Source organism: Poecilia latipinna, unplaced genomic scaffold, assembly GCF_001443285.1.
Source record: "Poecilia latipinna isolate Pla-1442-1.1 unplaced genomic scaffold, P_latipinna-1.0 Scaffold1753, whole genome shotgun sequence".
NCBI classification, from domain to species: domain Eukaryota; kingdom Metazoa; phylum Chordata; class Actinopteri; order Cyprinodontiformes; family Poeciliidae; genus Poecilia; species Poecilia latipinna.
Window position 1 is genome coordinate 107,004 of NW_015114369.1, and position 13,786 is coordinate 120,789.

Sequence of the window (13,786 nt, forward strand, 5' to 3'; positions counted from 1 at the left end):
TTTCGGTTCGCCTCTGTCTTCTGTCTGTTAGCACCTGGGTGTTTACAAAGATGGCTTCCGACTTGGCATTGATGAAGTGAACTGGCACTGACTGAAAGAAAAAAACTGACTACCATCCGATCTATCTATCTATCTATCTATCTATCTATCTATCTATCTATCTATCTATCTATCTATCTATCTATCTATCTATCTATCTATCTATCTATCTATCAGTAGTTTGTTTATGCTCTCTGCCTCCCACTCCGCTTCACCCCATTACTGGCTCCCTGTTGACCAACATAGTAAAATAAATGCTATCCGCTCCCATCGCTTCAACTTCTGCAAATTAAATTCATCTTAAGCTGCCGCATATGGCTGAGCCCCGATAGAAGCAGCAGGAGGATCGGGCCAGGAGGCGTAGAGGTCAAGTCCAGCTCAGGCCTGCAGAAACTCATTCAGTGTCTCAGTTTGTTTACTGACCAATGGTTGTTTTTGTTTTTCAGTAAAAATGCATCAGTCGGAATACAGCAGGTTGTGCAAAGAGTTTACAATATTGTTCCTTATGGGTAATATATATATATATATATATATATATATATATATATATATATATATATATATATCCATGAGTTTAAAAAGTGTGCACCAAGTTCTCCAAATATCTAAAAGTTGTAAGTCCTTCAGAGAAAGTTCAGTATCAGTAACGTCTCTTTGTTTCAATATCAAAAATCAGATAAATGTTCACAATAGAAGATGCTGCTAAGGTTTCCGACTGAACTTAAACTCAACAACTAAGATATTCCAGCTTCACATGTAGCCTGTGATGTTCCAGAAAGGCTCGGTGCATGCTGGAGGCTCTACTGAGCTCAGGGCGCTGAAACGCGCGCACTCACCTAAAGCAAGCCTTTACTGAGGGGAGATAAAAGAGGCGCACGGGCGTTCAGTGACGTTGCTATTCAATTCAAATGAGTGACAAGACTTATTGAAATAAAACATTGAGCGCAGAGCGCAGGACGCGTTTTTCCTGCAGTTGTGCAGGGGTTGGTGGGGTGGGGGTGGGGAGGCGTGGATCTGTCTCGTTCACTTTTGACATTCTCGTGGCAGCAGTGGATTCTCTTCGTAGCGCGGCTCAGACAACAACACCCTGCCGGTGATCGGAGGAGAAGCGAGGACAGATCACTCTTTACGGATGCACCGCACTTCGATCCGCTCGGGAAACCCTTTGTACCTGGACTACTTTCAAGGGGAGCGCTTCAAGCCAAACTTTCGCACTACTCGGCGGCCGGTGGCGGAATGTGAGAAACTTCCTTTTTGGCGCATGTTCTTCTGCACCGCGCAGAGCCGCCTTCTTCTGCTTTCTGCGCGGCTGGAAAGCAGAGGAAGAGGTGGTGGTGGCGGCGGTGAAGTAGGAGGAGGAGGGTCGACTTATAACGACTCGGTCAATTGCCTATGGACGACATTGGTCCCCTCTCTCCAAAGGCGAATGCTTTCAGTATTGCCTCTTTGATTTCGGCTGCAGAGCGAGCAGGAAACGCGGCGTTTGACAAACAAGGCACCGGTCTGGACAGCCGGAGTTACTGTAAAATGCACTACAGCACTGTCACCCGGGAAATGGAAGGTAAATCTGTGTAGATCAAGCAAAAAAATATATATATACAAAATAACAATGAAAAAAAACACTTTGGAGATGCGTGGAAGGGGATGATTAAAGAGAGGGCGGAAACTGCTGCAGTTGATCACCGTTGCTCTGATTTCAGCAGGGAGAAAAGTCTGCAGATAAAAGCTTCCAAATCCCCGCAGCGTTCAGAGTCAGCACTAATTCGCGAAGATCACGTCGAGGAAGAAGCCAATAGGAGGAGGGTTTACAGGGGCACCCCGTGCGTAATGGTAAAAACAGACCATAATAATCACCAGCCACCTAGGAGGGAAGCGGGGGGGGGAGGGGGAGTGTAAATCCATCCCACTCGTGCAGTTGTCCATAAACTAGGAGCGCGACAAGTCACCGGCAGCCTGTTTGTTTGTTCATGCAAATCAGTGTTTTCCTCGTACTCCTCTCTGCAGGCCAGATCAGCTTTTGTTTGTTAACGGGGGGCAAATGTGGGCGATGCCCTTATCCAAAAAGTTCAATGGGTGCCGGAAAGGCTATTAAAGAAAAAAGAAGAAGGGGCGCACTTCGGTGTCAATCAGTCTCGTCCCAGGGCGAGGAAAAGGCACATTACCTGCAGTTCCTTATCTAAATAGAAATAAGAACCGGTTTTTATCGCGAAGGGGAGGCCCTCTGCGTCAGATAAGAGAGGAGACTGCGCTGCGGTGTTAACACACAGCGCACAGCGTCAGAGCGCAATCGATCTGAAGGGGGGCAAAAAAAGCCATTCACACGCACTCGAAGCAGCGCGTATCTGAGAGCAGTTCAGCGACTCGACGTGGGTTCTCTCTCATTTTTTTTCTACTTTTTGGAAACCTTTCGTCACTTTTGGGAATTCTGCTGGTTTAGATCAGGAAGTTTTTAGTCAGGCTGAACTCGCATTGGACGCAACTCCGAGGACTAAATGATCAGTTTTTGAGCAGAAAGGGCTGTTTTTAAGCCTCCCACCTTTCATCGGAGAATTATTCGACCCTGCTTCTGGGTTTTTTTCTTTTATTTTTTTACCGTTTGTGTTTAATCGACTTTTAAAGAGTAAAAAAAAAAAAAAAAGCCGTTTTCTGGGATGATTTCAGCCATATCCAGCCCGTGGCTGACGCAGCTGTCCCATTTTTGCGATGTTACAGCCTTCACGACGAGCAGTCTGAGCAGTCTCAACTCGCCGGGGGGCTACCACCTCTCTCAGTCCCCCGGGGACCCCTACAGCCAACATGAGTCCCACTTCGAGCCCTGCCCGGCCGCCCAGCACAACTACAACTACCCGGGCTCCAACCCGGGCCAGAGCCAGGGCCAGGCGAGCGACGGCGGGACTCCTAACTGCTCGTCGTCGTCCTCCAGCTCCACGCCGAACAGCAAGAGCATCGTGAAGAAAAACCCCAAGGTGGCCAACATTAGCGTCCAGCTGGAGATGAAGGCTTTGTGGGACGAATTTAACCAGCTGGGCACGGAGATGATCGTTACCAAGGCTGGCAGGTGAGAGCGAGTTAAAGCTCCGACCTGAGAGAAAGGGAGCGAGGATCGGACATGTTTTACTGTAACAAGTCACCACAATAGTGCATGAACATCACGCGCCAAAGAAGACACGAAAATTATTGTTATAACTATTAATAACAATAATTTAAAAAAACGAACAAGAAAGTCATAACCACCGTTCGTCACCACCGAATACGAATTGAGGTCTATTTTTGTATTAGGCTTTCATATATAGTACACATTAAAAACATATATTTATATATATTTTTTATAATTCCCTACTATTTCTTTAAACAGCATATATGCAAATCCGCGATTGTGTAACTGAATTTTCTCCCACAATTAGACAGTTTTAATAAAACATATCCGTTTCACTTTATTTGAATTATAAAATAGCACATTTTCAGATTTTCGTTTGGTGTAGTTTATATCTGCATTAAATATATGATACTGATGTTTTATAGAACTTAAAATAATGAGATTATTTTAAGTTCTCACATTTCTTCTTCGTGAGCATCAATTTCATGCCATTATGTTGAATATTGTTGCTCTTTACACGACTCAAAGTGAAAATACAAAGTTGTTTCGTTATTTATTGTATTTCGTTGCTTTTTAGTTTTAAACTCTTCCTCCATAAAAAAGAGCTAAATTATAACAGAAAATAATTTAATAGTATTGGTAAATTTGGCCCATTTTTAAATTAAATTTAAAAATAATAAAAATATGAAATATGAAACATAACACTGAGTCAACTATAGGAAACACACTTACTGCAGACTGTTTATTATTATTATTATTATTATTATTATTATTATTATTATTATTACTAGAATGCAGAGCTAATAATAAGGGGAAATCAGCCTGCAGCCTGAATGGGAGGCTTGGGTTTCCTCTCTCCGTGCTGTCTGACAGGAGAAAGGAGATCTGCTGCAGAGCACTTTAAAAGCTCCTTCAGCCTCACCTAGCCACAACACTGATGTTAATTGAGCGTTGATTTTGGGATCCCTTTCACTGACTCGACTGGTGGATTACTCAACTTTCCTCTCTTATTCTTGAGCAACTTTTAGGGTGAAAACAAGCCTTAGGGGGTGGAAAGAGGCTCAGCAAGAAAAAAACAAAAACAAAACAAAAAAAAAACTAAAATTCTGCAGAATCGCAGCAAACCTCCCGAAATATGTTACATAAATGTATTTGTTTCAGGACGCGAGGATAATATTGTGCATTAAATGAATGTTTTAATATCCAACTGTTCCCTCTTGGTGCAAACAAAAAGTTCAGATTCAGAATCGACTGTGTAGTTACTACCCAGATTAGCACCCGGATGCGGGTGTGTATTTACATTTGCTCTAGCATGAAAATATCTGGGATTTGTCAAAAGGCAGCATAAGAAGTAGAAATATACTAAAGGGGTAAAAAAAAGTCTTAAGTGCAGCAGAAAATACATCATATACGTGGCAGCATTTGGAGGGACTTTGTCCAGTTACGCATGAAGTGGTTGCAGGATTTTTAATAATCACAGTTATGTTTTCCTGCCTGCAGTTCAGACTAAATGGGGCCCTGAGCTCAACGTATCCCAGCAAAATGCCTGCGGGCATTTATACTTTGGCAAATATGCCCTTTTTTCCCTCCACAAAAGTCAACGCAATTTAGTCAACGACTAAAGCGCGCTAATAATCGGCCTGTGGGGAAACGGGGCCTTACGTCATATATTCTGAAGGAAATGCAAGTTGAAGATAAAGAATTAAACACTTTAATCTGTGGTTTTCTTTTCCCTCTCAGGAGAATGTTTCCAACTTTCCAAGTAAAAATCTTTGGGATGGATCCCATGGCAGACTATATGCTGCTGATGGACTTCCTGCCTGTAGACGACAAGCGATACAGGTAACGTCTTCCTCTTTCTTTCAACTGTTTTCTCTCTGTGAGTGTTTATTTTTGTTTTAGGGCGCGCATTAAATTTAATCAGATAAAAAAAACAATTGATGCAAAGATAAAGGTACAAGGAGCAAAGCTGGGCTATAACACACAAAAAAAGTTTCCATAATTAATGAGTTTAAATTCACCGTATTTCTGGGATTACCTAAATCACATAAATGTTTTTCCACACAGTTTCATTTGACTAAACTTTCATTTCCGATTTTCTTCGCCTTAGCGGAGTGACATTTTGCATAATGTTGCATAATGCTATTAACATACTTTTGTTTTTAAATTACTCTTCCAGGTATGCTTTCCACAGCTCGTCGTGGCTGGTGGCGGGTAAAGCTGATCCTGCCACACCGGGGAGGGTGCATTACCATCCGGACTCTCCAGCCAAGGGCGCTCAGTGGATGAAGCAGATCGTCTCCTTCGATAAGCTCAAACTCACAAACAACCTGTTGGATGACAACGGACATGTAAGTACAGCCAGGGGAGGAAACGGAGCTGCGCCGAGGAACAAATCGGTGCTGTTTGTTCTGCGTCACGGTGATGGAGATAAAGTCAAATATCTCAGCAAAAAGCAATCAAACTCATCTTCACGGAGTTTTAAAAAAATAAGGAACATAATTCAGCACAGCATGGATAGTATTTGTGTGTTATTATAAACTGAAAACATACCGTCTGAGAGTTATTGAACATTATTTTCAACGTTAAAATTATTTCCGATTAACATGATATTTTGTATAATAGTGATGTATTCGTTGAAATGGCATTGCGGATAATTCTGCAGCTTAAAACTAATTTTACTACTCTTGGCGCCTCTTAGAAATTAAATAATGAACAAAATTTGGCGTAAAAAGAATGACTGAACATGCAGGTTTAGCATACATAATATTTTCTTCCTAGACGATAACTTATTGTTCATTTAGGCATATTCAACAATTTCTGGGTTGACCTGTGAACGGTACAGTCAAAATTGGAGTTTCTTTCAAAGAGTGATTGCAAACTTAATTGCGGTGGGTTTTTTTTTTAATATATATTTTTTAATGATTATTTTTATTTTTTTGTAAATTATTTCCAACATTCCCATGTTTGGTTAAATATATATTTAATGTATTTTCCAGATTTTTTTTTTTCTTTTTCCTTTTTCCTTTTGCTTATTCATACATTTTGTTCACAGCAGTTTGTTAGTTTTTACTACCGTCATTTAAAGTGCATTTGGACGTCTTTGTAATATAGACCAAACTTAGTCTCCTTTTAACATTGATGTTATTTTTCAGATCATCCTGAACTCCATGCACCGCTACCAGCCAAGGTTCCATGTGGTTTATGTGGATCCCCGCAAGGACAGTGAGAAATATGCCGAGGAAAATTATAAAACGTTTGTTTTTGAAGAGACTCGCTTCACAGCGGTCACAGCGTACCAGAACCACCGGGTAAGAGACTTTTACCGCCCTGCGTAAAGTCTGCAGTGTAGTCAGCGCGCGGCGCATTGTGTTGACCCAATAAATGCATATTTATCGTGCTGGTAAAGTTAAAATAGTTCCAAATTTACTTTTTTACCATTTATTTAATAATGAACAAATTATCTAGACCAGGAACCATTCGCGTTTTTGGAGCGTATTTTGGTTCAGAGCTAGTGTCATCTTCTTTTACGTCATCTGTCCTCTCCGGATGTTTAGAGTCATACTTCACTGTGTTTTTTAGTTTTCTGAATAACAGATTATCTTTTTTTCTTACCAATATTCAGTCAAAGTTCATCAATAATAAAAAAAAGGAAGTACTTAATTTCAGTTAAAATTTGATGGATTTTCAGAAATGAGCAGCAAACTTGTTTTGCTTGTAACAAAAGCAAAAGCCGAGAGCTGGAAAAGTTTAGACAGCAATTTAAGGAACTTTTATGAAAATGACAAGTCAATAATACAAATAAAGCGTTTAAAAATGATAGTAATATTAATAAATATAATTGTATTTTAATAATTTTTCAAATCACTTTCTAAATCGAGAAGATGGAGTGGTAAGCACTGAGATTATTTTTGTGTTTTCTGTTGCTTTGCAGATCACACAGCTGAAGATCGCCAGTAATCCGTTTGCAAAGGGCTTCAGGGACTGTGACCCAGAGGACTGGTCAGTTTTATTATATTCAAACATTACACAGTCATTGTCATGTTTTCACAAGTCATAAAAACAGAATAAAAAAACCGATATATATATATATATATATATATATATATATATATATATATTTTTGGGTATAGAGGGGCTCTATATATATATATATATATATATATATATATATATATATATATAATATATATATATAGTTTTGGGTATAGAGGTGCTCCATGGGTTTAGTTTTTTTTTTTTTTTTTAGAAACTCCTGAATTTCAGAAATCACAGGATATTGTTTGAAAGTCAATCAACTGTGTTTGTCTGTCACTGACAAATTGCTCGACTCCCAGTGTCTGATGAAAGAAATAGACTTTTTTCAAAATATTTATTATTAAGTTGTGTTTTTATTTTTAGAACGTATTAATCAAAATCAGTAGTGTTTTGAATTATTTCTCTATTTTGGCTTTCTTTATGCTTGTCCTTCTACATCACATTCACTTTCTATTCCTCCACTGTAAAACGATCCTCACACACACATCATTCCAGGATATGAAAATGAGTTTTCATCCCCTTAACGTCGAAAGAAACTGTGCCCTTGACAATCCTTAAGTGACTTTGAAACTGACTCCACTCTCCCGCTGCAGGCCCAGGAATCACAGGCCAGGCTCCCTGCCAATAATGAGTGCCTTCGCCAGAACAAGAAACCCAATGTCATCTCCCCCTCAACAGAATGGCACAGAAAAAGGTCTGCAGCTCGCTCTTTGTTTCACTTCAAGCTTCTTGCCAGCGATTGAATATCCAGCAGAGGCTGGCTGAGCTCTTCTGTGTTTGTGGTGCTGTATTTCTGTCAGCTGTTGGGCTTTTTTTTCTTTACGACTTTCCCTCGACTGAAGTGCAGTAGTGCATTTGCTGTATCAGCCCATTGTTGGTTTTAAATTAAACATTAAAAATCAGTCAGCCAATGTCATGCGCTGGCAACATAATAAAGGTTATGTTGCATAACCGACCACAGATTCAGAGTGCTACAAAAACTGGAAGGAAAATTAGATTTTGAAAAAAAACTGAAGTAATGAGTGATGTACTGATTAGCTGAGAATAAACTTCAAATATTTTTAAAATCCAAGAGTTTCATTGTAGCTGCCCCAATTGTTTTTGTTTTTGTTTTTAATTCTGTATTTATGGTTATTTTTGGAATTTATTCCAAAGATAAACAAAAAACTTTAAAGCCATGATTTTATTTGTATCATTGGTATTATTCTTCATATTTTTAATCCAATTTGCAATTATTTTTTGGTCCATGCTTTCATCTGGACACAGAAAGTGTTTTCACTATACTGCTAATTTTGTAGAAATAAGAACAGGCATTTAAAATATCTCTCGTGTAACTTATTGTTAAGGCTTTTGCTATAAGCAATAAATTAATTGCATGATAAATTAAAACAAGCGCAATAATTTCCATTTGCATGCTTATTTTTCTCATGTCTCTCTTTCTACCAATGAGTGGATGACAAAAGTCCTCAGTCTGGTGCTTTGGTCTCAACAAGCCCCTTTTTTGAAGGACAATTGTGTTTATTTAAACTTCAGCATCTATTTTATCTGTTGTTTTTTGTGCTTTTGTTTATTTATTTTGAATATGTTAAATCCATTCCAGTTCCAATGTTAAACGTTTGTTACCATTACATTACTTGAAAGTGATCTCAAAATAACAATATTCTTGTTTATCGCGATAACTTCTGGGACAATTTATCGTCCAGCAAAATTTACGATAGCGACAGGCCTACTTATTGTATTGTATTTCAGTCTGGTTTTCTCTAACTTCTTCATTTTTCTGAACCATCACAGAAGATGCCAGACGGGAATATGAAGGAGACCCCAGCGGCACCCCAATTCACGCCGACCCGGCCCACCAGCTGATGTCTCGTGTCCTCAGCCCAGCTCTGCCCGTCCCAGGAGGCCTCCACGCTGTGCCACTGACAAGCGGCCGACCGAGCCCTCCCCACGACCTCCGACCCGATCCCCACCCACTGCCCCCGGACACCCTGCACCACCACCCCTACAAGTACCCCACCGCTTATGAACACTACCTGGGAGCCAAGACCAGGCCTTCGCCTTACCCTTTACCAAGCATCAGAGGACACACGTACCATCACCACATGAATCCCGCCACAACTAACATGTACTCGGCAACTAGTGGCCCCTCTAACTACGACTACGGGCCCAGATAATGACTGATGTCCGTCAAGGATAAAGCCGCACAGCACTGTGGGAAAACTAGGCGGACAGGAACAGCAACACGGTTCAGTCAGGCAATGGTTTCTGCAACACGTGGGGTTTAATCAGAGGCTGAGACTCCCCTCTGCTGGATAAATCCTGTCATATTTATTTAAAGGAAATGCATCTAAGCATGGACACCTGTTCTAAGCCCTCAAATGGGTCCACTTTGACCTTTGAACCCGAACGGAAAGAGCTCCAGCTCAAGCAGCGCAAGACGTTAAGCCATCAGGCAGTCGCAAAAGGAGGACCCAGTTCCTTAAGACGGACAAGACTTTTGATCACAGACTGGGATTGATTTTTTTTTTTTCTCTTTTTGATGCACTTTTCGATTTGCTTTGTTTTTATTGCTTTAAAAAAAAAAGCCATACGTTATATATCACCCACGAACCTTCTAGGTTAGTAGACGAGATGTTTGCATGTTGAGCTCATCGGAGAGGATGTCAAAAATACATCGAAATGGATTTTTTTTTTTTTTTGCTTAAAAGGAAAAGAAAAAAAAATGTTTAAAATTTATAAACATCTCGAGCCGCTCTGAGTAGCTTGTACCATGGCACTGACTTGCAGCAATTCTAAGTAAATAAAAACAAAGCAGGAAGAACTCTTCTGTATCTGTAAAATAAACATTAAATTCTTGTAATTCATCCAAACGAAAGGGTCTCTGTGCGAATCTTCCATTTGAAGTGCTCCCTGCACAAAAAAGCGGGGAATGGTTTAAAAAAAAAAAAAAAAAAAACAAGGCTTGCCTCTCCGATAGCACTGTCCGACCGGATCTGCCCTGCTGAAGTCGACTGACGTGTCTGCTGCTTTTGCAGTTATTGGCAGGCAAGATTTGAAAGCTGTCTAAACATTGGAATGATTCAAATGGTGAAATATGCACCTGGTTTTAAAGACACACACACACACACACACACACACACACACACACAGACACACACACACACACACACACACACACACACACACCTTTTAGCCAAACTGAACTGCTAAAGTGACTCTGGGTTTACTTCTTGCAATTATTATTATTTTAAATAAAGGATTTAGATTTCTCTCTTTTTTTGAGTAAAACTATTTAAAACTTTAAAAGCAATAATTAATCATAATGGCTTTGAGAATTGATTTAGCTTACCTGTTGGACATTTGAGCTTGCATCTTATGCAGTCTTTATTTTTCATTTCAATCCCAGCACCTCCCATTCCCCCCCAGACGGATATCATCACTCATTTCTAATGTGACACTCGGTGATATTTTGAGAATGTGACCCCTCTGCTTGTCTGTGCAGCCATTTCCAGTCATCTCATATCTGAAGTCCTATGAGGAATGCTTTGTTGTCAAGGTTAATCTCTTTGGGAGAAAAATTCGGCTTTGTGGCTGTCAAAGATTCAAAGGAAAGCGTTACCTAATGATTCATCATGATATATTTTTTTTCTTCTTTTCCTTTTGGCTCCCGTAGAGCTGAGAGGATGGAAAAATGATGCCGGGGGGGCGCCTGACCTCTGACTGTTAAATGGCTTGTAAAGGTGTCAGAGGTTAAATAATGTTTCCACTCTTTCAAATCACGGCTAATTGGTTGCATCATTTTTGTTTGGTTGTTTTTGTTGCACTGACCAAAAAATATGGGCTAATGTTAACATTATATTTTTTTAATTCATATTTTTATAACGTGAACACGGTAGTGGTTACCGACAGCCTAAGAAATGTAGGACTTAAAAGTTATCTATTATGTTTTGTTCATTTTAAAAATTTCTTTAGTCGCTGCTTCAACAAAATGTGCCACATTTACTCATTAACATCTAAGTTTTCACCAAAATGACGACTCGCTACTTAAATACTGCTTAAAAACGGCGATGACGCACTTTAAAAGCTAGTGAAATGCAAAATTGTTCATATTTGTTATTAAGGGCGTCATGAAACCTTATGCCCCGTACAAAAAAAAGTCACCGGTTTGTTTATTTATGTTTTAGCTATTGTTTTACTTTACTTTTTTTTTTTTTTTTACCTTCTGGTCGTACAGCGCCGCCCCCGGAGACCTCAAGCCGAGCGACAAGCGCCGACAGCCGGCCGCAGGTGTTGCAGATCAGCCTGATTGATGGGCGCGAGATCCTACGTGACGATGCAGAGTTTGTTGCGACACCGCTCGCGCTGTTGTTGGGTTTAGGGAGAGGACTTCAGTCGAGTGGGTGAAAAGGCTAATTACAGGTTTTACGGTACAGAGGACACATCAGTAGAACCCATACGCGTTGTTTTATAGGAAACTGTTCTAAATAAGGATAAAGATGTTGGTAGAAACTCGAGGACCCTGAAGAAGCTCCCAGTAACAATTTTGGTAAATTAGACAGACCAAAGTGGGTTAATCTCAGTTGAACACGTTTGGGTTGTCATTTATTCTTGTATGAAGTGTTCTAGTTAAAAATAACATTCAATAACTATATTTTAATTTAATCAAAGCTTAGCATCCTGGCCTACAATTGCTGTCTCTCTCATTTTTGCAAGAAAGTGAAAAAGAACAATTAATTAATTATGACAGCGACATTTACATGGGTTTAGTTGTCAGCAGAGCCGTTCAAGATTATGTGGGGACCTAGACAGATTTTGATTTGGACTCAACCAGCTAAGCAAATCACTCATAGTTATTGCTTCAAGGCAAACATGGAAATATGTTGTTTGGCTGGTTGTGTGTGTGCGCGCGTGTGTGTATGGCTATGACAACAGCACAGAGAAAAGCAGCATGAATGATTAATGCAAGATGAGTTAGTTTTAAATTTTGACATGTGAACTACATTCCCCTTTCAGCTAATGCCCTTCATCACTTAAGATTCTTAAAATATTAGTATTTTTAAAAGATTCTACAATTTAAAGTAGTTTGATTTGTCATTAACAAAATGGAAAGTCCAAGTGTGCATTCTGTGTGAGAAGCCAAGCACTACAGGAGGCCCTGCTGGCATGGAGGCCTCAAGCAGCAGGTTTGTTTATCAATGAAGCTTCAGTAGAAGTATAAAACTAAAAAAGTTGATTTGTTTTTTTTTTACATGTTAGTTTAGAGATGAAAAGTACTTCATAAAAACAATCATGAGTTTTGTAAATGCTAATTATCCTATGTAGAATAGGTGAAAACTAAGTCAAATTAAAGCATTTTCTGTCTTTAATAACGTTTGTTAAAAGTGAAAAACAACTGAGAATAATATTCCATGACTTTATCTTAAATTTATTAGATGTATAAAATGTGACAACCAACACCAAATGAGCTCTTGAAGAGTTTGCAGACCGTTGCTTTGGCGTTGCCTGAAACTACTCTGGGTTTACAGCAATTGTGTCCTTCTAATGCCTGCTGATGCATGTTTCCCACATATACCGTTTCATATCGGAAATATTTTTGCAATAATCTAGCAGCTCGAGTTATTCCTGGTCTGTTGTGTTACATTCAAATGAACAACCTCTGCTTAATTTAGCATCTGCAAGGGTTAAGTTGGGTTAGCCACATACTACTACATAGCTTTGGCTTGCTAATAAAACATGACTCCAGCTATAGCTGGTGACTGCCTTTAGGGCTTTAATAATTGTCTAATTTTTAAATTTATAATTTTGTGTGAGCATGAAAAAAATAATCTGACGTGAAAATTACAATAAAGATAGATACCCTTTCACCTCAAAGTAGGCTATTAAGAACTTTTGTGAAATCTATTCAAAGATTGCAAACAAATCGTCATGTTTTCCAAAGTAACAGTGAGTTTAGTTCACTGCCTGAAATAGCAGCAATAAACCTTTTTATGTGGTCAAAAACATTAGTCATTTAATAAATCATATAAAATGTGTTGCAAAGAAGGGCAAAAATATGAACATAAGTAAGCAAAACAAGTTATTATCTAAGAGCTTAGTGACAGAATTGGTATATAGTTTAATATAAAAACTTATAGTACAACCATCCTATATCTGTGGTTGATACAAGTATTTGAGCATATTACCCAAATATTCAGTCATGCATAGTAAAGTATAAATGCAAAACACTGTAAGAATTAAAATGTAAGTGTACCGTAATATACCCAAAAGACAGGCTTTACCATAGTCTGCATGATAAACACTGAGTAGTTGTCAGCGACTTGGTGTAAATTAGAGCAGCTCCAATTCGCTGTGTTGCAGCTATAAACTTTGGAAATTGCGCCTGCTGGAGAACATGTAATGAACTGCACATCTGCATCTGCTAAATGCAATCAGCACAGCTCCTCTGGAGAATATTCAACATGCAATAGTAGTTTTCACAGCCCTGCACATATTTAGACCTTGTCAACAGTATTAGGTTGTTTTTACAAATACGTATGTGCACCAAAGGAAAAAGTCCAAACAGCTACTTAAGACCTTATGTTTTTAATTCCCTGATACCGCAGATTAAAAAAA

General features: G+C 39.2%; 1 protein-coding gene across 2 annotated transcripts; it reads left to right on the forward strand.

Annotated features, from left to right (window-relative positions):
- The first annotated feature begins 1,080 nt into the window (after positions 1 to 1,080).
- Positions 1,081 to 10,113, forward strand: tbx1 (T-box transcription factor 1). Of its 2 annotated transcripts, none has more exons than XM_015060883.1 (8): positions 1,081 to 1,277; positions 2,752 to 3,097; positions 4,877 to 4,978; positions 5,316 to 5,487; positions 6,292 to 6,447; positions 7,071 to 7,138; positions 7,768 to 7,868; positions 8,966 to 10,113. In XM_015060883.1, the coding sequence occupies exons 1-8, from the start codon at positions 1,172 to 1,174 to the stop codon at positions 9,346 to 9,348; spliced, it is 1,434 nt and encodes a 477-aa protein (XP_014916369.1). In that variant the 5' UTR covers positions 1,081 to 1,171; the 3' UTR covers positions 9,349 to 10,113. The 2 variants fall into 2 exon arrangements, with proteins under 2 accessions (XP_014916369.1, XP_014916368.1); XM_015060882.1 differs by lacking the exon at positions 1,081 to 1,277 and adding an exon at positions 1,284 to 1,600.
- The last annotated feature ends 3,673 nt before the right edge of the window (positions 10,114 to 13,786 follow it).

Coding starts and splice junctions, on each gene's coding strand:
- tbx1 (XM_015060882.1), top strand. CDS start 1,432: ATGGACGACATTGGTCCCCTCTCTCCAAAGGCGAATGCTTTCAGTATT. Junction 3,098..4,876: donor ATCGTTACCAAGGCTGGCAG/GTGAGAGCGAGT, acceptor TTTCCCTCTCAG/GAGAATGTTTCCAACTTTCC. Junction 7,139..7,767: donor GACTGTGACCCAGAGGACTG/GTCAGTTTTATT, acceptor CTCCCGCTGCAG/GCCCAGGAATCACAGGCCAG.